This window comes from Cricetulus griseus, chromosome 4 (assembly GCF_003668045.3).
Source record: "Cricetulus griseus strain 17A/GY chromosome 4, alternate assembly CriGri-PICRH-1.0, whole genome shotgun sequence".
NCBI lineage: Eukaryota > Metazoa > Chordata > Mammalia > Rodentia > Cricetidae > Cricetulus > Cricetulus griseus.
The window spans coordinates 128,037,535-128,063,505 of record NC_048597.1 but is presented as its reverse complement, the minus strand read 5'-3'; the positions used below and the strand labels follow the sequence as shown (position 1 = coordinate 128,063,505).

Below are 25,971 nucleotides of genomic sequence, written 5' to 3'. Positions count from 1 at the left end.
GTTCAGGTGGTGTGATATAGAAAATCAACAACTGTAGCTGCTGTTGGGGTTAGATGTCTCTGTTCTATAAATGTGAATATCGTGTGTATTGTTTTGTTAATTACCTTTTATCAATAGTTATGGTTTGCTTTCTGTTGCTGTAATAAACACCATGACCAACAGTACCTCAGGGAAAGAAAGGTTCTATTTAGCTTACTGGTTACAATCATCAGGGAAGCCAGGACTGTAACTCTAGGCAGGAGCATGGAGGCAGGAACTGAAGCAGAGACGGTGGAGGAGTGCTGCTTACTGCCTTGCTCCCCCTGGATTGTTCAGTTTGCTTTCTTATACAACATGGGACCTGCTCAGGGATGGCACTACCTACAATGGGCTGGGCCCTCCCACATCAATCATTAATTAAGCAAATGTCCCACAAACTTGCTTACTGGCCAATCTAATGGAGGCATTTTCTCAAATGAATTCCGCCTTCCCAGATGAGCCTAGCTTTGTGTAAAGTTGATGAAACACTAAGCAGCAAGCACATCAGTCATGATGGTTTTTCTAGTACAAATGGCTGCATGGGGTTCTCTTGGGGAATTTAATATTTTAACCAACCCTTATTCTTTTTTTTTTTTCCGCTTATAATGGAGATGGAATAGGCATGACTATTCTAGGCAAGTATTCCACCCCTGAGCCAAACCTCCAGCCCTTTGAGCCATGCCTCCAGCCCTCCTTTGTAGGGAGTAATCCTGTTTAGAGGACCTGCTGACCACGCCCAAGCATGTTAAGTACCTCTAAACAGGATTACTCCCTACAATTGAGCTTGGCTTTACTTCTTTAAATTTTTCTTTTGAGGCAGTGTTTCACTAAGTTGCCCAGGTTACAGTTGAAGTCACTGTTACCCAGTCAGGCCTTGAACTTGTCATCCTCCTGCCTCAGCTTCCTGAGTATCTGGGATTACAGGCCTGCACCACCCAGCCTGGCTCCTTGATCACATGTTAAGTTCTTTCAAGCATTTTCATACTGTAGGAAGCATACTACATAATGTATTTTAAAATGAAAAAACAAAAAACAAAACCCACTGCTTTGTAGCAAGAAACATATTTTCCATGACTGTGGTCTTTCCTGTTCATTGGAAGGTTGATCCAGAAAGGTGACTAGGTCACAGCTCCTGCTTGCAAAGGCATATGGTCATCATCTTTTGTTGAACTGAAGAATGGTTTTCCCAAATATGAAATTCCTATACCCTTTTGACAGGTCTATCTAGGGGGTTGTTTGGGGTCCTTCATAGGAGAAGGGGGTCAGACTGGAGGCAAGAGCTCCCTCATTGTCCTGTTGCAATGAAACAGCCCCTCTCTAGAGACCTTGGTTTATTGTTCTGTGAATGGGGATTTTAATATTATTGCAAGTGGTTTGCAATATTGCAAACATGCCCTTTGACCTGAGGCTTGAAAGGTGCAAGCAAGGGAGGTTGGAAGCATGCGGTGAAGTCACAGGTGCAGGATGGGAGTATTACAGTCGGTGTTGTAGAGAAGTGAGTCCAGGAGAATTTGGGGCTGGTGGTTCTTGCGTACTTTCCTCTTCCTTCTTGCTATGCTAGGATCAAACCTAGGACCTTGTGCATGCTTGGGATGTACCATCCCACTGAGATGTGGTCCAGTACCTCAACACTGGAAGCACATCCCAAGTAGAGTTAAGGGTGGCTTTAAGGAAGTCCTCATTTCATTCACCCTCCATTCCTGCCAAGCAGCAGCAATGGTAACTCACTGCCATTTGCATGTTTTTATTTGCAATCCTTGCCAGATGTAGCCTGGCAATGAGCCTGAGGCCGAGTGCTTTCTGATGGAGCTTGTTCTGGTTTTCTCTCCCTTCCAGACAAAGAATTCTTGAAGGAAAAGGAAAAGTTGGAAATGGAGTTGGCAGCAGTGCGGAATGCAAGCGAGGAGCATCGGAGGCACATTGAGATCCTAGACCAGGCTTTGAGCAATGCCCAGGCCAGAGTGATCAAGCTGGAGGAAGAGGTGAGAGCATCATGGGGAGGGGACAGAGGAGAGACAGGAGAGTTGTGATAAACCACCCAGATGTAAGTGAATAAAAGGTTTATCCATCATGAAACCAGGCAGAATCTGAGAGATAGGTGGTAGTAAGATGGTTCAAGAGCCCCCAGCCTGCCCTGTCGGTAGGCAGGTGTCCAGGGCTGCAAATGATTGGCAGGAGCAGAAGCCACTGGTGCCTGAAAGAAGAAAGGGACTTCTGCAAAAGGGGTTGCTGTGGTTGTGTCTTTGTGCTCCCAATTCTAAGGCAAAGGATTGGTTGGGTGGGGTTGGGCTGACCCACTTCCGTTTCTAGGTTGGCCCTGCTGGACCCCACTCCCTGAACCCAGGAAATGCTGGTTTAGCAATTGTGATGAAACCAACTCTTTAGCTTAGCCAGGTGGCTAGCACTTCCGTGATGGAGCATCCTAAGCAGATATCATCTTGGCAAGTAGATGCCAGGAAGTCTGGAGGACAGCCAGAGAGCACACCAATGCTTAGCCTGGTACTTGGCACAGAAAGCCAACCTGTAACAACCTGGCATACTTGTACAGCAAGCACCTACTGAGTCATCTTGTCAGCCCTTTCATTTAGGTTTTATATTCCTTATAGAAGTGAAAGTCATCTTTGGGCCATTGAAGATGTGACTGGTCACTGTCATGGCTCCTATCACTAATTCCTAAGCACTGTCATGATCTTTTCTTGGCCTTACTTTTATATGTTTGTTTTCAGCTGAGTGAAACCCCTCTAAAATTGGTCAGGAAGCCCCTCTAAAGTGGCTTAGGTCTTGGTTTTCATTCCCACTGCCTGTTCTTCAGCAGGTTTCTCTAGAAAGATTTTGATTCATCCCAGTGTCTTATACCTACTAGTTACTCTGTACTGCTTAACCATGGCTGTTACAAGAGGGCTGTAGAGCCAGGCTGCTGAAAATGGACCATATCAGCTGTGTGACTACAATCAAGTCATTTGGCCTGTTTGCCTTCAACTTTCTCATCCCCCAAGTGGAGGTAGCATAGAATGTTGCTTCTTATTGTCCCCGGAGGATTAAATGAGATATAGCTTACAAAGCACGTTGCCTGGTGCAGTAGTGCTCAGAAAATTGCAGCTAGCAGAATGGCTGTCATAAATCATCCTCATTGGGAAATACCCCTTGCCACCCTTCATGATGAAACAGATACAGGGACGGATCCACACGTTCAAGGATCTTGCAGATGCTCAGGGATGATACTCTTTCACTTAACATTACACATTGAGTGCTTCCTGGGTGCTGGCCTGTCCCAGGCATTGGAGACAGACTGCTCAACAGACACCTAGACAAACAAACCTCACCCTGGCTGCATACTCAGTAAGTATGTATGGTGGTACAGCCAAAGCATTTGCTCCAGCGAGACCACGAAGCCCAGAAACCTGCCTAGCAGACTCTCGGAAGCCTGCTAATGTGAACAACCAAAAGCACCATGAAAAAATTATCCTGAAGTCAGTTGTAGCTGTTCCCTCCTGGCACAATCGGAAGGGCTGTGTATCACTCCAGTGGCTCTGATAGGGTTGAGCAGAAGAGGCATGGCTCATGGCAAAGCTGCGGCACAGCAAGAGGCCTCCCTCAGCAACAGGCTGCCAGACCTGGCCCGTTGCAGCCTGCCTGTGTGATTGTGCTTCGGTGCAGGGCTGAGTCACTCATAAAGAGACAGGAAAACAGCACTGCTGTCTTCTTGCAGAGCTTCGGATCCAGGAAACGTTTTGGCATGATTTCTTGGCCCAAGCTGATTCCTAGGAAGATAGAAAACATCTGGATTTATGAATGTGAGCCAGACTCCCAGAGCAGACAGAGCGCCAAGTACTGAGGATTAGGGTTTGGCACTGTGGGTCATGACACTAAATCCATACCTGATGGTATGTTTATGTAATCATTTGACATTTCTTTCTACTTCCTCAGTCACTGGCTCAGGTGTTCACCGTGTCCTTCCTGTCCCTGTAGGAAGCTATTCAGCTGCACAGGAGAAAGTTACTCCATAAACTGCCCAAGTGAGACATTTATCTATTCACTAGCAAACATACTAATGGGCACATTGTGTGTATGCATACATACAGATCATACGTGTGTATATATAATTCCTCTATTATAGAAATAATCGTAGCATGTTTATACATACAGATCATACGTATATACATGATTCCTCCATTATAGAAATAATAATATCATGTTTATTGCATATTGTATTGTTTTATTAATATATTTATGTATTTTAGAAGTAATTTTTTATTAGAGAAAAATTAGAAAGTAATAAGTTTCTTATTGTTCTTGCAGAAATGGCCTTTCCGCCGTACAGATAAATACAACAAATATTTCAAGGTTCTTTCCTGGGCTTTATTGCACGGATCTATATATAGGTAGACAGAAACAGTTGTGATAATGTAAATAACTTCTGGTATGATTTTTCATTTAACTTTAGAGACTAAGCATTCCTATACACTAAAACCTTTTTATTGATCTCATTTCCAATGGCTGCCAATGCTATGATTAAAAACCAGTAATGGTGGGCTGGAGACTTGACTCAGAGGTTAAATAAGAGCACTGACTGCTCTTCCAGAGGTTCTGAGTTCATTTCCCAGCAACCATAAGATGGCTGACAACCATCTATAATGAGATCTTGTGCCCTCTTCTGGTGTGCAGGCATATATGCAGGCAGAACACTGTATACATAATGAATAAATAAACTTAAAAAAAAAAAAAAACAGTAATGAGACACAGTATAGAGCTGTCCAAAGGCCCACAGCAGGCACCTCCTGGCCACCTTGCTGTACCTGCCACAAGCTCCTGAGGGACAGAGTGGGGCAGTGCACGCACCTGCAGTTTAGCTGGGGTCTCCAGCTGTCTTCCAGCCCAGCTGCAGTACTCACTGGTGTCCATCCTGCACTGTTTTACTGTCTCCCTCAGTTACGAGAGAAGCAAGCCTACGTGGAGAAGGTTGAGAAGCTGCAGCAGGCCCTGACCCAGCTGCAGTCTGCATGTGAGAAGCGAGAGCAGATGGAACGCAGGTTACGGACCTGGCTGGAGAGGGAGCTGGATGCTCTGAGGACACAGCAGGTGAGTGACAGGCTGGCTGAGGGGCTGGCGAAACAGACAGAATTGCTTTCAGATTCACCTAGTAGCCCCTTGTGGACTCCGTGCACCTCCACAGCCTCCAGAGAGACTGGGCTCTGTGAACTGAGCCTAGAAAGAGGGGACTGCACTTTAGGTGACCTTACATAGGGATGTTGATTTGATGGGCGTGCAGGACAAGATGCAGAGGCAGAGGAGGTGGGCATGTAAAGGACAGGGCCTTGAAAGTGTTGCAAGGCCAGGACAGTGGATGTAGCTCTGGAGGGAGTATCTGTGAGGTGACTTCTGATGAGGTGATGTCCAACTGTGGAAGGCGATTGTCCAGATGGGAAGAGTGGCTTTTTCCTGTAGCCAGTGGAGAGCCAACACTTGGGAGAAGTTCATGTTAGGGGCACCTGCGGTGGTCAGAGAAGAGCCCCTAATGGGGCTAGTGGTAAAAGTCAGGGGCTTCCCTGAAGTCTGAGTGGTGACTCTGGAGGAGCTGCAGGTAAAGGTGAGTGGAAGTCACATTATCACTGAGTTCAGTAGAGAAAGGAGCTCAGGACTCCCTGTCGTGAGACTGGCCATAAACTACAGTTCTTCCTGCATCTGCCCTGCTGCTAAAAGGCGGTCATGAAGCTCAGCTGTGAGGAAACAGAGAGGAACATGCCAGCCCAGGGTTCACACATGTCTCAGCAAAGAGAATTCCTGCAGGAAATGCCAATTGAGGCAAGCCGGAAGCTCCTGCCTCAGATGTGCTGGAGCTTGCCTGGTATACTGGCTGGTTTGTGTCAACTTGACACAAGCTAGAGTCATCAGAGAGAAAGGATCCTCAGTTGAGAAAATGCCCCCACAAGATGCAGCTGTAAGGCATTTTCTCAATTAGTGTTTGATGGGGGAGGACCCAGCCCATAGTGGGTGGTGCCATCCCTGAGCTGGTGTTCCTGGGTTCTATAAGAAAGCAGACTGGGCAAGCCTTGGAAAGCAAGCCATTAAACAGAACCCACCCGTGGCCTCTGTACCAGCTCTTGCCTCCGGGTTCCTTTGATGATGAAGAGCAATGTGGAAGTGTAAGGCAAATAAACCCTTTCCTCTCCAACTTGCTTTTTTGTCTGGTGTTTCAGTGCAGCAACTGAAACCCTAACTAAGACACCTGGCTTTCTAGGAATGTGGGGACACTCTCTCTGCAGCTTCCTGGGATATAAACAAGGCAGGCTCTGTAGAATTATTTACTGGATAGGGCCAAGTGGTTGTGGCTACACTTGAAAGCATTTCCTTGGGTCTGCTTAGTGACAGTGTGTGGCAGGTCCATGCAGTTCCCTCTGGAAGTGTGACCTTGGCTGAAGAGGACAGTGCTGCCAACGTTCTAGAAGGTGAGGAATTCCTCCCTGGCCTGCCCATCTTGTCTCCATAGCAGGCTTGGTTTGTAAGGAAAAGCCTGTCTTCCTCTGGGCTCCAAGTGCTTATACTGGGGACTCACTGTGGCACAGGACAGGGCTGTTCTCTGTCAGCCATTCTCTGTTGCTAGCTGCTGAGACCTCCATCTTCACACTGAGGGCAAAGCTGGTACCTTAAGATCTCTGGCAGACAAAGCGAACTCAACTAGAGCCAGAAAGAATGTTCTTTTCCAGTCAATGTGTTGTCCACCCCTAGGTGGTAGATGGCCTATCTGTGGATCTTGTACTCTAGGTGCTGTGAGACCAGACTCAACTGTAGACAGATTTTTCTTTGGGCCACCAGCTCACAAAAAAAAAAAAAACCATGGAAACTTATTAATTGTGAAAACTGGTTCAATAGCTTAGGCTTGTTTCTAACTAGCTTCTGTAACTTAAATCAGCCATGTCTATTAATTTACATGGTGCCATGTGGCTCATGGTTTGTTGCCTCTCCTGCATGTCCTGCTTCCTCTGCATCTGCTGGCAACTCCTAGAAGCTCTGCCCTTCTTCTTCCCAGCATTCTCTCTGCCCTGAAAATCATGCCTAGCTATTGGCCATTTAGCTTTTTATTAAACCAATCACAGTGACATATATTCACACAGTGTAGAGGTATATTCCACAACACTCAATTGAAAATAACGAAGAAATGTGAGTCTGGAATCATACAGACATGCTGTGATCATACGTATGCTCACCCTACACACATCCCTGCACATACTCAACCTCATACACACATGGACAGCCTAGGGACAACTTCCAAAGCAGCCCATACAACACCTTGCTTTTTATGCTTTGTGGCAACAAGACTCGTGTCTGGTGTCTTTAGGATTCATGTTGAGGTCATAGTGTGACAAAGTTCAGAGCCAACAACACCCTAGTGAAGGACAAGACAGGCCACCTGACTTTGGAGTGGCTTAGTGTCAATCTGCCACATGGAAAGAAGTTCCACCGTAAGCAGTGATGTTGGGTACAGTGGAGTCTCCACCCCTCCACACAGTTCACTTGTTCCTTTGGGGTGTCCTGGAAGATTCCAGAAGCATGGGGGCAGGAGATGGCCAGGGTGCCAAGGATCATTTGTTGGTTTGGGGCACGGGCTCCAGCGTTAGATCCACAGGATAGAACTCTTGTCTCCTCTCCCATCAGACAATTGGGCTTGTCCTGTCCTTAACAACTGCAATTGGGAAAAACTGCACAGGGCTCAGGCTGTAGCTCAGTGGTTGAACACTTACCTAGGGCAGGTGAGCTCACAAGACATTCCTGCTACTCTCGCTCAAGTTCATTTACCCCAAACAGATCACAGCGTCCTGGAATGAGGAGAGGAAGAGGGAAAGATGGGCTAGGTTCACAAAATTAGTTAAGAAGGAAGCCTAAATGTGACCCTTCTCAGTCCCAGAGATGTCCAGATAGCATGCACCTTATTTCCTGTTACTGAGAGGGGAATGGGTATGCCCCACCCTAAAGATCACCCACCTTCTCATGTGTCACCCCGTGTCGCAGGCCTCCAGTCCTGATGCCTTATTCCCAGGTGACAGTCTGGCAGCTAGAACCTTAAATGTTTGGGCGTCTCTCTCTGTTGAGGAGTTGATTCTGCCTCTATCACTCTACTCCCTGTGCCTTTCTGTTTTTCTCTTCTAATGTCTGAGGAGGCAGTCTGGAGTCACTCCTTGGAATTCTGAAAGAAGAGGCATGAGTATAGGGCTACACCTTGTTCTAGAATTTGTATGTATTAACTTCATGGTTTACATGGAGACATGGAGCTAGACCTGGATTTGAAACCCGAGTCTGCTATGCATTAGCTAGAGACATCAAGTCACGAATATGTTCTCTCAGGGACTTAGTCCTTGCATGTGAAACTGGAGTAGTACCTGATCTATTAGGTGGACATTAGGTAAAATAGAGGAGGCATGGGGCTAGGACCCACTGAACTGAGGTGGTTCATGTTGGAGAGACGGCACATGGGCATGGCTGATGTTGTTGTGTAGACAATGCAGGATTGGATAACCCAGTATCTCTCTTCAGATAGTGACAGGCCAGGTTGGTGTGACGCATCTTATGGCCCATTTGGAGCATCATGATGTTGTTTTACTTCTGCAGAAACATGGAAATGGCCAGCCAGCCAGTCTACCAGAATATAACGCCCCTGCCCTCATGGAACTCGTACGGGAGAAGGAGGAGCGGATCCTAGCCTTGGAGGCAGACATGACCAAGTGGGAGCAGAAGTACCTGGAAGAAAGCACCATCCGGCACTTTGCCATGAGTGCTGCTGCTGCCGCCACGGCTGAGAGGTGAGAGCCCCCCCCCCCCGCCCCCCGCCATTCAGGACTGCAGACACAATGGCCTGGGAACAGAGCTGACAATGAATCCCAGCATTCAGAAGGCTGGGCCTGAAGGATGAGGAATTCTAGGACAGCCTGGGCTAAAGTTAAACTTGGTCTCAAAAGCAAATAAAAACTTCAGGGATCCCAAGGAGGTCCAGAGAGGCCTTGCAGAGAGCAAGATCTGCCATTTTAAAAAATTTTATAAACTTTATTATTTAAAAAAATACTTGCAAATAAAAATATCACACAGAACAATTAACCAGACACAAATTCCATCCAACTCAGTGAACTTTTGTACAATTAGAATTGGTTTTCAGGATGGACAGCTGTGGAGCTTGATACTAGATTTTACACTTTCAGTATCAAATATATTTTATATACATATCCACCACCCAAACCAAAAAAATTCCATGACAGAATTAAAGATAGAAAAGCTCTTAGCTTATATCCTCTTTCCCAATTCATGTCCATTTTTCTTAAACACTTGTATGTGTGTGTATGTAAGTGTGCTCACACATATGGCATGGAACACGTAGGAGGGGCTGTCAGAGAACAGCATTGGTGTTCACCTTCTGCCTTGATTGACACAGGGTCTCTGCACACTTTTCTTCTCTCTCTCTCTCTTTTTTTTTTTTTTTTTTTTTTTTTTTTTTCCGAGACAGGGTTTCTCTGTGTAGCTTTGGAGCCTATACTGGAACTTGCTCTGTAGACCAGGCTGGCCTCCAACTCACAGAGATCTGCCTGCCTCTGCTTCCCAAGTACTGGGATTAAAGGTGTGTGCTACCAACGCCCGGCTCTCTCCACACTTTTCCATGAAATACACTGGTGTAGCTGGCCTGGGAGCTTTCTGGAAGTCTCCCATCTCTGCCTCTTACCTCCCAGTGGGGACCTGCTGGGATCACAGACATGTGCTACAAGCCTGAGACTAGCATGGGTTCTAGGGATTTCAATTCAGGTCATGCTTGCATGGCAATCACTTAGGCATCTGCCCAACCCATAGTAAATTTTAAAGCTGCGATACTACTTGAAGACACAAAAGTTCTGGTAGATAGAAACTGAGTTCCACTCCACCTGCCCAAAACTTCAGCTCCAGGGCAACCTACGCCCTCTTTTGGCATCTGTGGATACCTATGATCATATGTCTGTGTGTGCGCACACATGCAAGGGAGCACACACACACACAAATGGAAACAAAATAAATCCCGTAAAAGCAAGACAAAAAACAAACAAAAAACTGATTTGGTCATTCCACCATGGCTTTCCTGATGATACAAGGGGAAAGGACAACACAACCTACTTTGAGAAAGATTGAAATCTTGAGTGCCCATCTACATGCTGACTGGCTGCAGATAATGGGCAAAAGTGACTGTTTACAGCCATTAAGTCCTGACTTTTCAGTCAGGTGTGTGTGTTACATTGGTAAGTACCGATTTTTAGACAAACAATATGGTCTTTATACACCAACTGGTTTTACTGTCTGGAACTCAAATTCTTTCCCTGGGGGAAGTGTGAGCAGCATCTACCCCTCCTCAGAAGGTTCCATGGGCAAACCAGAGCACCCCACTGTTATTCTTTTGTTTAAAAAGAAGAAAAGAGAAATGCTGAGACATGAGACATAAGACTATAAGTTTATTATAAGGCCCAGAAGAATGGGGAGACTAAGAAGAGGAACAGGGTAAATGGCTGACCGCCACGGCCGGTCGCCATAGAGTGACAGAGCGGGGAAACAGAGAGAGGGGACAGAGAGCGGGAACAGAGGAACAGAGAGCGTAAAGGGGCAGAGACTTATCTTTTAAGCGCACAGAGAGAGTAAATGGGCAGGGGCCTATCTTTTAAAGGGGTCCTTTGCACCTGCGTGCAGACTTAGTTCCCATGGAACCTTGGGCTGACCAGGGCACTGCCTGTTCCACCAGGTGACAGGGGCAGGCCAGCATAATGCCTGAACCTTTCACCCACCAAGGGTACCCTGGAGAGCCTATGAGTTTATTGGGCTCACTTACACTGAGGTAGGGGCATTACTGGCAAGGGCTTAGGGGACCCCAAAGCAGCCACACTGGAAAATCTTCACCCAGTCTGGATGATGGCTTCCCCAGAGGGTGCACAGAAAAATCCCCCCTCCCCTGGTTTGCCTCATCTTATATCCTCCAGCCCTTCCCAAGGCCCTGGGCCATGTGTGGTCAGGGCAGAATTGCAGACAATGGTTTAGGAAGAGTGGCATTTGGGTGCAAATCTCATGACCTTCCCCACCCCCTTTTTCTATCAGGAACTATCAACAAGCCTAGCTGACATGGGAGGTGGGTGAGCTTTTACAAGTAGACACAGCTGGCCTTGTGAAAATGGCCGTTGCTCTACACAGGTCTTTATTCATCTTGATAGCATTGGCTAGAATTTTGGAGATGATGTCTTTTGGTTTTGCTTTGTTTTAACATGTGATCAAGGTTTTAAAACTTCAGAAATTTCAAAGCAAAGTAGTATTCCTTCAGAGTTTATGAACACTTGTTATCGGTGTTGTTTTTTTGACCACCATGCCTGCTGGCTTGCTCTGCAACATAAACATGAATTTTTAAATTTGCCTCTGGTGCCACAAGAATGTTTTTCAAAGTAACTTGACGGGAATCGTTCTAGCTACTAGGCCCTGTGCAGCTGTTTGTGTGAACCCTGGGGTATTTAGAATTCTGTGTAGTGGTACAAAGCGTTCTGCCTGCTTTCTTCATGGTTTGCTTTTCTGATCCATTCACAGCTATCCTTGTTTACTTTTCTGGGCCATGTTCTCACCCCAGCCCTTCAGTGTGTTTGTTTTATCACGGTGCATCTTTGCTGGGACCTTCTTCCCAAAGACAAAAGAAACTTGGAAGCATACTGGGCATGGTTAAGGGCTCTGCAGTCACCCAATCCTAGTTTCACCACCTTTGAGCACACTAAGAATGGACACCACGTGTACTTTTCTCTGCTGTTCCCCTCATGAGGCAATTGCTCGCTCACTGGCAGCTGTCATTAGGAAGGGTAAAAGGCCTACGTATTGAGTAACCACCGAACCCCCATGCAAAACACATGGGTGATGATACATAGAGGCAGAACTTTAGCTGTGATTAGCAGAGTGAGCTAAGATGAAAGTGAAGAGTGAGTTCAAGGCCAGCAGCAAATGTAGTAGTGATAGCCTCCATGTGTCAGCAGACCAAATCTATAGACACCTTTCCACATACCCCTAACATCAACTTAGCTTAGCAAGCAGCCTTGATAATAGAAGAAGCAGGCGATTTTTATTACTGAATATTGCTTTCCTGAGATATTGTCTCTTTTGTTTGTTTATATAACATGATTTCATGTGAGTAGAATGCTTTATTTTTTTCAAGATAGGGTTTCTTTGTATAACTCTTACCTCTGCCTTCCAAGTGCTAGAATTAAAGGCATACACCACCACTGTCTGGCTTAAGTATAATGCATTTTAATTTTATCCATCCCTCAGCCTCCCCACCTCCTCCCAGGACCCTCTCCATATGCCTCTCTTGAATTCAAGTCCTCTTCTTCTTTGTGTACACACACACACACACACACACACACACACACACACACACACACACACACACACACAGGACCAATTAGTATTTCCTGTATGCACATATAGTATAGGGATGGCCACTAGGACATAGACAGCCCAGCAGGAAGTTTTTCCCTAAAGAAAATGGACTCTCACAGCCATTGACTCGTCCCCATCCATGCTGAAATAATGTTGACTGGCTGGACTTGTGCAGGCAGCCATAGCTATTGAGAGTTCATGGGTGTCACTTCCCTGACATCCAGAAGTCTCTATTTCAGAGCAGTACTCCAAGTCCTTTAGCTCTTTCTGTCTTCCTGCCTCTTTCCTTGATCCCTGGGAGTAGGGCGTATCCCATTCAGAGATGAGCTCTCTGCGGTCAGTCACTTGTTTGCCTTACTTTGGCCCATTGGGGACTCTGTAATAATCTTCCTGCTGTCGACAGCAGGGTTTTTGATGAGGGCTAAAAGTGCAGTAGTCAAGGTCCGTGAGCACAACCCTTAGATCATGTCTTAATTCTTTAGGACAGTCTGGCAGAGGGCTTTTCCAGGACACTGTCCCTTTACTCCCTTCTCTTGAAGTGTTTGCAGCATGCCCCATTCTGGCCTCTATGGAGACTGACCCCCAGGGTGGGATAGTGGAGGTAGAGGGCCTTTGGTGCACTCTAGAAGGTGAAGCACACATCTGTTACGAAGTAAATCTTTCTCTATTCTGAGTGTGTTTGTGTAGAAGACCAAGGAAAAAGGCTTGAGAGTCAAAGCATGTCTTGTGTTCCTAGGGACACCACCATCATCAACCACTCGAGAAATGGCAGCTATGGTGAGAGCTCACTGGAGGCCCACATCTGGCCGGAAGAAGAGGAGGTGGTACAGGCTAACAGGAAGTGTCAGGACATGGAATACACGTAAGGACAGCCAGATTCAGGTGGAGACAGCAGCTACTGTGGGACTTCCACCCAGACACACTGTTCTCTGTTCTAACTGGCATGAGCCGAAGGACCCCAGAGACTCTTGTCCTGGAGAGGAGGAGGTGTCTCACGCTTAAGCAAGTGGCTCCACACAACAATTCTTTAGGGAGACAAGTGAAGACGAGGGCTCTCTAATGCCAGAAGACTTTTGATGTCCCTGTTAGTTCTAGTCATTTGTTTCTATAATCTCCACAACACTGTGAGCTGAGAATGAGAAAGAAATTCCACCCCAAGGTCCAGAGATTTGGAGCCAGAATGACCTATTCCCACTAAAACTTTAAGCAGCCAGTGTGCGCTCCTCTGGTGGTCACACAGTTTCCAGCAGGAGTTGTGATGTCACCAAGGCCCCTGTGGATCCCAGTCCTGAGTCTCCATGTGCTGATGTGAAAACAGGGCTTCCTAATGGAGGCAGAAATAGGCTCAAAGTTTACTGCTTATCATCGTCAGTCATTAGTGGGGAAAGCTGTCTTTCCTCCAAGAACCTAGCCCTGTACAAATGTCCTGGCAGTTACAGCCTGCCTTGTCTCAGGCCAGAGCTTCTGTGCTCCCCTGGTGTCCCATTCTTTCCCCCTAAATGCCATCCACAAGAGCTTAGCCTCGGAGTCCCTAGCAGATGGCTACAGGCATTCTCACAGTGCCCCTTGGAGTCCCCCAGTCTCCCACTGTTTTGATCTCCTGTGGAGGGCACAGCTTCTGCTCCACCCGACCCTGAATACCACAATTATTGTGAAAGTCCCTGAGACAAGTGCTCCAGAGTTTTCTAGCTAAATGGCATTTTTAATGATACTTATTTCTTCTTTGGTTTGGTTTTACAGTATTAAAAACCTCCATGCTAAAATCATAGAGAAGGATGCCATGATAAAGGTCCTTCAGCAACGATCCCGTAAGGATGCTGGGAAGACGGACTCTTCCAGCCTGCGGCCCGCCCGCTCTGTCCCTTCCATTGCTGCAGCCACGGGGACACATTCCCGCCAGACTTCACTTACCAGCAGCCAGCTGATGGAAGAGAAGAAGGAAGAGAAGACGTGGAAGGGGAGTATAGGTGAGATGAGGATCCAGAGAGCAGGGCTACAGAAGCCCTGGCCAGTGGCCTTCCTATCCCTGTTGGGACTCAGGATATAGCCTCATCTGAAGTTTTAAAAAAATACTTATTATGTATACAGTGTTCGGTCTGCATGCCAGAAGAGGGCACCAGATCTCATTACAGATAGTTGTGAGTTACCATGTGGTTGCTGGGAATTGAACTCAGGACCTCTGGAAGGGCAGCCAGTGCTCTTAACCTCTGAGCCATCTCTCCAGTCCCCCACCTCATCTCAATTTAAATGTTCTTCAATGGAGAGGATAGCCAATCATGTTGGATTGTGAGAGTTAGATGAGATCTATGAAAGGACTGTAGATTCTAAAGGTTTGTGAGCTCTTGGGCTTGTGTTGATTCTTGTTAGTATTATTGACAGGAAGAACATGAAATGTCTTAGGAGGACAAACCTAGAGCCCCTCTGTCTTAGTTAGGTTTCTATTGCTGTGAAGAGACAGCATGACTGACCAAGGCAGTTCTTATAAGGGTGGCTCACTTACAGTTTCAGGTTCAGTCCATTATCAGCATGCATGGTGGCATGCAGGCAGATGGGCTGGACCTGAGAGGGCTACATCTTGCAGGCAATAGGAAGTTGACTGAGGCACTGAGCAGATTCCTGAGTATAAGAAATCTCAAAGCCCACCCCACAGGGACACACTTCCTTCAACAAGGCCACACCCATTCCAACAAAGCCACATCTCCTAATAGTGCCATTCCCTGAGATTATGAGGACCAAATACATTCAAACTACCACACCCTCAGAATACCACTCCATTGTGGGCCATGTCTGCAACTGCTCCACAGTGTGTCTACACCTGTGGGACGTTAAAAAGCTCAAGCAAATAATGGGGAAAGTGTGCCCAGAGAATCTCCATCAGGGACAGGAGCCTTCCTGTATTTTATAGGCAGGATGTTGAGAATTATCCAGGAGTGCGTCTTAGCTGAGTGGTACCCTAGGGTAGACAGGCTGGGCCAGTGAGCTTGGAGAGGAAGCTTCCAAGTCTTCTCTCCCTTCCTCTGCTTGCTGTGACTCCAGGAGGCTGGCCTTTCTTTGACATCTGTCTCTGGCTCGGCACATCATTTCTCTGCTCTGCCAAGAGTCAGTTTTCTCATGTGCTGATTTGTCCTGCAGTGTATGAGAGCTTCCATATGAATCCACAGGGCTGGGGCGGCGGGGGGGGGGGGTCAAAGCCTCAAACAGCACGTCTGTTTGAAGTTCCTCTACAGGTGGCCTCTATAACCTCAGCTCATCCTAGAGGATTCATGGGGACAGCAATTATGATAAAGGCCATCCCAGGGACACTTAGCTCCTAACCCAGTAAGAAGTGGGTCTGTCCCCCAGAACATGGATGTCAATAAGGAGGCCTCTGCACTCCAGGGAGCCTCTGGTAGTGGATTAGTATTTTTCCCTGGTGCAAGAAGGGACTTTGAGAGCCCATCCCATATGAAGGGTTACACTCTGGCCCTGGACACATGGGGAAGGGCCCAGGATCAGCATAGGAAGACTTGGTGGACTTTGCTGAGCTCCCGTTGAGGGCCCTACCCTGCCTGGGGAGTAGTGGGTGGATGGGGTTGGGGGGATGGGCTGGGGGTGGGGGAGAAAGTTTGGGGGTGAGGGGAGGGAGAGGGAGAAGGGACTTGAAATAAGCTTGTTCCCTAACTAGAACTAATAAAAAAAAAAAAAAAAAAAAAAAAAGAAGTGGGTCTGTCTCAGGAGTCTGAAATTGTTCAGTTCTTATGGAGACGTCCCTAAGAGAAATCTGTGTGGCATTCACCCAGGTACACATTGTCGGTGCCTGGGCTTATGTCTCAATGTTACCAGGTCAGCATAAGGCCTGAGAGTTGGACACCCTGGCCTAAGGAAGACTGGCCATGTTGTGTGCACCAGTGTACCTCCTTGTCAGTGTAATTAGTGCCCACATGTCAGTCACAGAAACAGGGGTTGGGGGGAAGCTCCGAGGTTTGGGTGGAGTTTAACTTCACAGGCTCCTACACAGGACCTCAGGTTTTTCCATCTTGTGCATGACGGACTTGAAGAGGTGATGGAGATAGCAGTATCCACCTTCCTAATGTTGAGCAGCTCCCAGGAGAGAGATTTATTCATCTCAACTGCAGATCACTGTGTCTGAGTCTGGGCAGTGATGAGATGGCATTCGGGTTGGCAAGGGTCTTTTTACCTTCTGAACTACCCCAACAGTCCAACTGTGGTTTTCAGTTGTTTGAATTTAGAATACAAATACCAAGTCTGTAAAGAATTTAATTGCATGGGACTCAGGACATAATGTAGGACTGTTTCTCACTTCATCAGGCATGCACCCAAGTGCTTATTTAGGGTTTAGTGAATAAATCATCGAATAAATGAAGTCATCTCCAGTCCAGAAAGAAAAAGATAAGTTTCCTTGAAAAGCCACTTCTTTTTCCCTTCAGGGTTCCTGCTGGGGAAGGAGCATCAGGGACAGGCATCTGCCCCTCTGCTGCCAACCACACCTGCCTCTGCACTGTCCCCTCCTGCTTCCACCACGTTGGCCAGCAGCACCCATGCCAAGACAGGCAGCAAGGACAGCAGCACACAGACGGACAAGAGCACTGAGCTCTTCTGGCCCAGCATGGCTTCCCTCTCCAGCAGAGGCAGGCTGAGCACTGCCCCATCCAACAGCCCCATTCTGAAACATCCAGCTGCCAAAGGGACCATGGAGAAACTGGGTATGTGGCCCCTACGTCTACCATGCTTGGAGACCCCATGAGACTGTGTGACTTGAGGCGGGGAATCTAGTGCAGAGCTGTAGAGAGATCAGGAAGCCCAGTCTGTTCCTGTGTTTCAGTAGTGATCATCACAGTTACTTTCAGACTGGGGGTGCTCTTTGTTGCCATGGGACTAAAGTGTGGCCAGATAAGCTTAATTCATTATTGAAGAAGGGGAGCACCCAGCCCGAGTGACTTGGTGACATGTGTGTTCTACCCTTCCCTAGGGGGAGGTAGAACAAACACTTGGTAGAAGTAACTGAGGAGGGATTTACTGTGGGCTCATGGTTTGAGGGGACAGTCCATCATGGTAGATACAGCATGGTAGGACTGTGAAGTGTGAGCCTGCTCATTCACATCTAGGCAGACAGGAGACAGGAATTTGGGTCTTTGTCAGCTTTCTCCTTTTTTAATTTTTACTCAGTCTAGAACCCTAAGACACTGTCTTCTCTGAGAGCCACCCACCAGTCCCTCTACATCTCCCACTGCGATATTCTCAGGCTCCCATGAGCACACCAAGATGCATGAGACTCTTGGGCAGGCCAGGACATTAAAAATGCTTCTATGATAGAGAGTGCATGGAAAACCCAGGCACAAGGTTGCTGATGTTTGCCCTCTGTTTGGCAGAGAACTCTCCTGGTCATGGGAAGTCGGCAGACCACAGAAGCCGCGTGAGCAGCTTGTTGCACAAGCCCGAGTTCCCGGATGGGGAGATGATGGAAGTGCTCATCTAGCCTCGTCCTGTGGATTTTCACACCAACATGCTGACAAGAAAAGGGGTTGGAAGAAGGTCTAGATGGTAGCAACTACAAAGCCAGAGCAGGTGTGGACGCTTCATAATGTTACCAAAACAGCCGGCTCACAGGACTGCAGAGGGAGGGAGAGAAGATGTATACAGACTTGGAAGCAGAGTTGAGAATAGGAGGGATTGTCCATTGTAGAGAAATAGTATGTCTGGGGAGGCCCCATACTTCCCCTATTCTTGGTTTATAAACAGATGAAGAAGAGCTGGGCCTTCCTTGGAATCACCCCATTCCCTTTGCCTCTTAGCAGGTTTGGTTTAAGAAGAATCTGCTAGAAATCCTCAAAACCTATCTTGGCATAATATAGTATTTCTGTGCCATCGTGGGGTTGTGCATGAACTGGTGTGTGTGTGTGTGTGTGTCTGTGTGTGTACCCACACACCTGCCCTTCCAAGATACATCCAGGGTAATGGGGAATTCCACAGGCAAGCTTTGTCACCTACTTGGCTGTTTGGTTTGTCTCAGTGTGAAGCTTTGCTTGTCTGGATTGAGTGGTATTTTCTGACAGAATGGGAGTGTGGTGAGTGTATTCTTTACCCACCCTAAGCTCCTGGAGCTGTCTCTGCTCTAGTTACTTTATTTTGTTGTTGTATTTTTTTTTTCTGTTTACTGAGACATAGGAACTTAGGAGCTGCCATCTTTGCTGTGTGTCCAGTGAGAGGAGAGCCTCATGCTGGCACCCTGGCTGCACCCACCCCTTGCTTAGCTGAACTGCAGCTGTCAATTTCACTGTGAGCCAGAGAAATCTGGATGAGGAGCAGGAGTCTGTGAGTCACTGATTTGATTTTCACTCCCATCCACTCTCTCACGAGGAACTTAACAATTACACCCCCATTGCCCTGTTAGGAAGACTTCAGTATAAACAGGTGCTGCAGGTAATCAATGGTGGTTTACACACAGCTCTCCAGGTAGCATCCAAGATCTCACCAGGCCTCCTGGGCCACTTCCATATTTGAGGCTTTTGGGTTTTTTCATTGTTCTTCCCTGTCCCATCCTACCCTGGTTGCTGTTGGTAAGCAGGAAAGCTTCCCCGATCACTTTTTCTTTCCTGTGAACTTGCTTTGTAACCCAAGATTGGTAGATACACAGTGTGACCAGTGTCTCACAAGGCATATAGCTTACCCAAAGTGAGGCAGCAATGTCCTGGCAGTGAACTACCTTGAGCAAGGGGCAGGGCTGTGAGGCTGCTGCCACAGCAAGGTCTCATGTACCTTGCTGTGGACACTGGCTTCCTACAGAGCACAGGAGAAGCTGTCCAGGCCCTTCAGGCTCCTGAACTATCCCCAGCTCAGTAGGATTTGTTTTCCAAGTCCCTTTCCACATTACCACCTGTCCCTCAAGGGAAAAAAGAAAAGGAGTAAGTCTGCAACTTTTTAGAGTCCCTCTTAAATATAACACTGAAGATGGCGCTGCTTGGGGACCTCTACTAGAGTCACTTGTTCTAGGACTTGTCCCCAAGGTAAATCCTGGGTGAAATTTCAGCCTCCCAAGTTGAGGTGGTCCATGGATTGTAAGAGGGGTAGCCTGGAGACCAGAACAGAAGAGAAAAGAGAGAAGAGGAGAGGAGAGGAGAGGAGGAGCGGAGAGGAGAGGGCCATCTGACAGGGTGATGGGACTGGCCTCCCCAAGCTCCACTTGGCAGTGGGCACTGGGCTTGGAGATCCCACAGGCTCCTTACCTTTTCTCACATCTGGCAGCCTGAGTACTGAGCTTGCCCTGTGTCCTGTGGGGGAGGGGTGAGAAGACAGCATAGGAGATCTTGCCAGCTGAGAAGGGCTGGAGGATGGATGCAGGAGGGGTGGGGACCATTTTTGATAGATCATGGAGTTCAGTTGATGGCAACTAACTCTCTTAAGAGCATATTGTCTTCAATTAATGTTGGGGACAAACCAGAGAGGAAAGTGTATAGAGGTGGGAAATTAGTGAGGTCTTCCAGCCCTGTGCCATGTTTGAGTCCTCCCCCCCACCCCCAAACTTAGGCTGTCTTCCAACATAGGGGTAAAGCACTGCCCAGTTTACTCAAAGTCTAGTCTGCATGTCCCAGACACATTGAACACTTGGGTGGAAGGTCCCCTGCTCCAGCCCTCCTGCACTGCCAGCATTTCAGTTGTCAAAACACAAAGGGGACGTGGACAGTTACGCAGCTTTAACTAAATGTGTACTGTGGCTTCTGTCCAAGACTCCATGTTGAGAACAAGGCTATGGCTTTAAGGCTAAGGCCCTCAATCTTCCCTCATGTAATTCTCTTGAAACATACAGGGCAAAGGGGCTATAGCAGTCAGCAGCCATTCTGAGCTCTGTGAGCTCACAGGATCTGCTCTTGACTGACAAGGAGAACAAGAGCACTACAAGAGTATTTTAGTATTGACGGCGTGCAAGAACTAAAGTTGCACACACAGATGCAGACACTGAACCCAAAGCTAATGCTAGAACTCACAGACTCAGAAGAGGTGTCTCAGCCACAGGCTACACAGCCTTGAACATGATGTGCAGAGCTGTGTCTGGTGCTCTATGGCCCCATTTGTGATACTTGTGTGCATACAGGGAAGCTGTCACACCTCTTGGGGCCTGAGAACAGGACTAAACCCAAACCTGTCACTACCAAACCACTACTACATCCTCAGTTGGGGATGGAAGTCTTCATGTTCTGTTAAAGGCACAACTACAAAGCAGATTTTAAAAAACAAAACAAAACAAAAACAAACTTCCTCACAGAGCAGAGGTCTAGTCTTCAGGACTCCCAGGGCATTTGCTCATAGAACCTGAGGCTCTTGTGTCAGGGTATAGGGTAAAGGCAGTGGCTTTCAGTGATGACTTCACCAGCATCCCACTTTGTCCTTGAGTGGGCCGTGCAGTGATGTCTGTGTGCCTCCAGGTATCACATGAGAGGTGTTGGTCAGGTCTCTGCCACTGTGGTTTCATTAAGTAGAGTCTCTGTGTAAGAACTCTTCCTGTCTGGAGGTTCATAGCTCAAAGCTGCCAGGAAAAACACATTAATTTCCAAAGAATTAAGTGTGTGTGCTGAACATGTGACATTGTTCTTTCTGTGTCCCAGAAGCTGGTGGCCAACAACTGTAGAGTGTCCAGCATGTCCCTGCTGTGCCTCCAGAGTGGGGCTTCCCTGATCTACCCCCAGCTTTCCTTGAGGGTGGGGACAAGGATTGGTGGGACAGGTCTTGTTCAGTCCTGCAAAGGTCTCTCTTTGGACCTTTGCTTTGAGTGGATTTCAAGAAAGTTGCTCCAAGTGAGTTCTGGCCTCAGAACAGAGAATGCAGTGGTTCTACACCTAGAAAAGAAGCTCTGGTGTCCCCTGCAGAGAGGCAAGATGTGTGTCCTGTTGGCTCTCTCATGCTGGGTGTCAGCCACCTGCACATACTAAACATAGTGGCTGAAACCCCTCCTCCCACAAGCTGGTGAGCTGAGTCCTCCCCTCCTTGTAACCTGCGAGTCCCAGAGACTTATGTGAGCAGTCAGATAAGGCTAAGTCCCAGAGACAAAGAAGATGATAGTGATACATAAGGGGTTTCTGGGCAGGCCACTCGTGTAGGCTGCAGAGCTGTGCTGTGTGGGAGGGTGTGTGCTCCAAGTGCAGGGCCTCTTCCTGTGGCACTGCAGTGAGTGCTGCGTTTCTCTGCGTTCTCCCGTGATCACATGCCCCTTTAAGCAAAGGAGTCTTGTGGATATTGGAAGCAAGATCTGACAAATGTTCTTAAATGGTGAAGCCAGAAAAAAAAAAAAAAAACCAGTAACTTCCCTAAAAGCTGAGTCAGCCAGTCTCTAAGTATAAATGTTGGCTTTCTTCTACTCTTTCTAATTAATTAACGTGTTCCAAATGTCTCTAGTTGATATGAGGATTGTTTAAGGCATTTGCTTGTTGGGTGGCTCCCTGGGAGATGGTCTGTGTAATAATAACCTCAGAAGCCAACCAATCAGCCAGTAATAGTTTTCCTCTTTTCAGTAGTATAGCCCTTTCTTGTTTAATAATTTAATGGTATATTACAATGTGTATATGTAAGTGCATAGATGAGTGGAATTTCTTACTATCCAGAAGATCCTACTGTTTGCCATGAGCTTTCTGCTTGGGAGGACCACAGAGGTCCCCAGCTAAATCTGTTGTTGACTCCTGCAGCAGAATGGCCTCCAGGGTCTGGCACATTCCTCTGATTCCCCGGGAGGTGAGAGGTCCTTGTCTATTGAAGATGGATTTAAGTTGGGGAATAATCCCAAATTGTTCACATCGAAAGTGGATGAACACAGAAGGTAATTAATCAGAATAAGAGTCCCAGGACCATTAAGATGCCTCAGTGGAAAAGGCATTGCCACCAAAGCCAAGACCTGAGTTTGATCCTCAGGACTCACATGGTAGGAGGAGGGATCCAGCTCCTGCAAATGGTCCTTTGACCTACACACACACACACACACACACACACACACACACACACACACACGCATGCACGCACGCACGCGCCCAGACACATACACACATGCACACATTCTTTTTAGAAGAGTATCTAAGACATGTTGGAAAAGTTATTAGTACATGTGACCTCTGGGGCCTCATTTTCAAGCCCATTTCTCTTGCCAGGCCTCATATGCTTTCACCCTCTGCATATGCTATAGACCTAAGTACATATTCATTGTGTGAACACCCAGTAGGTACTCTGTAAAACGGAACTATACTTACGTGCATGTTGTTGCCCTGTATGTAGTGACTGAGGTGTGTCCTCTGCCCTCCCTCCAAGGTAGTGCGTATACAGCAGTTTCTAGACTCAGCTTCTCCAGTTTTACTGCCTGTGTTGTGTTTGCTCGTGACTTTGCCTGGGAGTCTGCTCTCACGTACATACCTGTGAGTATTTATTGCAAAGCAGGACAGAGACAGGCTTAGCCACAGTACTGGTATTTGAATGTTTTCTAGGAGGGACGGTGGTGCCTTCTCCTCAGTGAGGCACTGACAGACTCTGTCAAATTCTGTGAAACAGGGCCAGCACTGGCCCAGCTTCAGCCTGACTGAGTGCCCTGGGGCCACTGCCCTTTCCACTTGCCTTGTGTGTGTGTGGTTGTGGTTGTGTGTGTGTGTGTCCCTTTGCTGGGGGTATGTGCTGCACTGCCCAGCATGCTCTGGCATCCATGTGTAATCTTTGGCATCTTGGTGTCACTGCGCTGTATTGAGAGGTGGTGTACAGATCTGTACAGATGAGTGTGCGGGGAGGGGGAGTCCTGCACAGTGAATGTGAATACAGTTGGTCAGCCAAAGATTTTCCTGTCCTTTGCTGCTTAAACTTTGTGCCTTAATATTGTAAATAATAAATGGGTCAACAGCAAAGTGGCTCTTCTTTCCCCTCCTTGTACTGCTTTTCTCCAGAGGATGTAAATGAAGCACAGATGTCTCATGCTGACACCGTGCACATGGGAACACCTCTTGGTGCTAACCCCAAAGCCTTACGGCTGCCTCAGGGGCCCTCAGCCCACACAGACACAGGCTCTTGAAGGAGGCATTGAATCATGGCACCACGGCTGGAGTTCACAGGGAAGAAGTATGGGAGGCTAGGCTGGGGGTGGGGGTGTCCTCTCTGCGCACATACAGACATCCTCTTTAGAACTCATGGATGCTGGCCTGTGACTGTGGGAAACAGCTCAGCATCGGGGATTCACCCAAGAAGCCTGGATGCCAGAGAGCAGACCACAGTTAGACATGCTCTGTGCCTCAAGATGCACAAAGAAGATGGTAGCTGCTTTGACACAAGAGAATTGGTGGGGTGGGGGTGGGGGGGCTGAGAGCAGTGAGTCACGTGATAAACTAGAATTCTGACAAGGAGCCTCAGTGCCTAACTCTGAACAGAATAAATCCCACAAGAGGCTACACGGCAGGCAAAGGCTCTTCTGGTGGGATTGATGCCCAGAAAGCCATGAACTGAGAAAGGGCCATGCCCTCTGTTTATCTCTGGCCATGTCTCCTGGAGTAGAGTTCTGTCTCCATCCCAGGTCCCAGCATGGGAGGGGATATAGGAGGCAGTTCCCAACCCCTACAAACATGTGTGGTCCCCTTCAATTCTCACAGACAGTAGTCATTGTCTGTCTGTAAAGACCAGGAAACTAAGGCTCAAACAAAAGCAAAAGGTAACAGGGCAGAGATTTCCACTCTGGTCTTCTGACACAGGTGGCAAACTTGCTTACAAACCACATGTGTACCCCTAAAGGCACAGAGCTCAAGCCACTGTCTGTAGGGAGACACCCTAGCCCCGCCCCATGGCAACTCCGTATTGGTAATTTCCCACTATAACTGTCTGCCTTGCTTCTTGTATATCCCATCTTCTACCCAGATATATGCTGTGAGAAACTGTTTCTTTTCAGGGGTAATCTTCACATACTTATTAGGAATTTAGTCACATAAATGGGACAAACAATTATTTAAGAGAATTGCACCTGTTGGGTTAGGTGTTCGATTTTATAAGTTGTTAAATGATAGCAAAGAGAGTGTAGCAATTCTAAAAATAGAATTTTGGACAGAGCACATTAAGAATACAATTAAAAGTCTGGCACATTCAACAACAGACAGTATCCAGTGTCTCTAGTGCAGGTGCACCAGGAAAGGGTTCTAAGGTTAGCCACAATCTGGGAACCAGAAGGCCAGGCACTGCTGTGCTGGCACACGGACGCTGCATGTGGGAACTGGGTTAGGGCATCTCTGAGACTGCTGGGTTCAATCTCTCCAGGACTCTGGAGTTGGAAGCCCAGTGCTGGGACAGAGGGTCCAACAGGTACATTCCTCAAGCCAGAGCTGAAGCCCAGCATGAACCCACCAGACCCTCTAGATAGCTTCTCTATGGGCATTACACTTGTGACTAGGTGGGTGTAGACAAGGTCATGGAAAAGGTCAATCCAGAACAATATCCTTACTTCTGACACATTGTCTCTTTGTCTGTGTTACTATGAAACTAGGCCCTTCAGCAATTACTCTTTATGGACCCATTTACATGAAGAAACAAGTGCTTTTTATGTGTAAAGAAAACATGGAGAGTGGAGAGACTACTCGGTGATTAAAGTGTGTGCCGCTTTTCCAGAGGACCTGAGTTCAGTTCCCAGCACCCATAGTGGGGGCTCACAATGTCCTTTAACTCTGGCTCCAGGGAATAGAGGTTTGGGACATATCATGTCTCTTCCAAGGGATGCTTCTGGAGCTAGTGAACCATGAGGGTGCTTAGGACCTAGGTAGGAAGGACCAGAAACAAAAGGGACTATCACAGCCTATGGGTAAATAATGGCTCCCTAGCTGGAGCCATGAACACCTCAGTACCTTCCATACAAACAAAACCAAACTAAGGAGAGCAAGAAATGAACTTCTGGGTGTGGGCCAGAGTGGACTAAAACTGGCAGGCAAGTAAGGATGCTAAGTGGATGAGAAAGATTGGTCCATCAGTGGTGGAATGGAATCTTCCAGTCAGATTCAGAACAATTACTCCTGGCTAGATGTTTGGGAAATGGCTATTTCATAGGAAAGTGGTTTTTCACTCCTGTTTCTGACTACCATTAAAAATGTTTCAATTTCCATTTCAATGGCCCAGTTGATCATTAAATGGCACAGAGGAAGAACACAGTAAACACTGAATGTCTTTATAACATTGAGCAAATGCCACTAGAATTCCACACAGCTGTTCCCAGACCACAGTAGGCATCCTTGGTGTTAGAAGATTGTAACATGCATCTTCCTCATTCAATGTCTCAATCAGTTTTCTGTATTAAAGTGTCCAAGGAATTCAACTTAAAGAAGGAAACATTTCTTTTGATTTATCATTTTGGAGGCTTTGCTGTATAATTGCTTGGCACCATCACTACGGGCCTATGGCAAAACAGGGAACAAAAGCTGGCAACTCCTGGTAGGCAGGCACAGCAAAAGAGAACAGAAGGAAGGGGCAAGAACAAAACACGCCATTCAAAACCATGTTCCCAGTGACCTGCTTCCAGCTCCACCCACATCATGACAGGTGCCCCACCTCCAAAAATAC

At 47.3% G+C, this 25,971-nt stretch overlaps 1 protein-coding gene across 2 annotated transcripts in view; it reads left to right on the top strand.

Moving 5' to 3' along the window:
- Amotl1 (angiomotin like 1) overlaps positions 1-23,291 on the top strand; it is a 78,413-nt gene extending 55,122 nt beyond the window's left edge. For both annotated transcript variants that reach the window (XM_027410822.2, XM_027410821.2), the window contains exons 7-13: positions 1,855-2,000; positions 4,948-5,097; positions 8,623-8,813; positions 13,160-13,285; positions 14,164-14,390; positions 16,851-17,126; positions 17,793-23,291. In XM_027410822.2, the coding sequence (XP_027266623.1) occupies positions 1,855-2,000; positions 4,948-5,097; positions 8,623-8,813; positions 13,160-13,285; positions 14,164-14,390; positions 16,851-17,126; positions 17,793-17,899 (1,223 nt within the window). In that variant the 3' untranslated portion in view covers positions 17,900-23,291. The remainder of the gene's footprint in view (positions 1-1,854; positions 2,001-4,947; positions 5,098-8,622; positions 8,814-13,159; positions 13,286-14,163; positions 14,391-16,850; positions 17,127-17,792) is intronic.
- Positions 23,292-25,971: the final 2,680 nt, after the last annotated feature.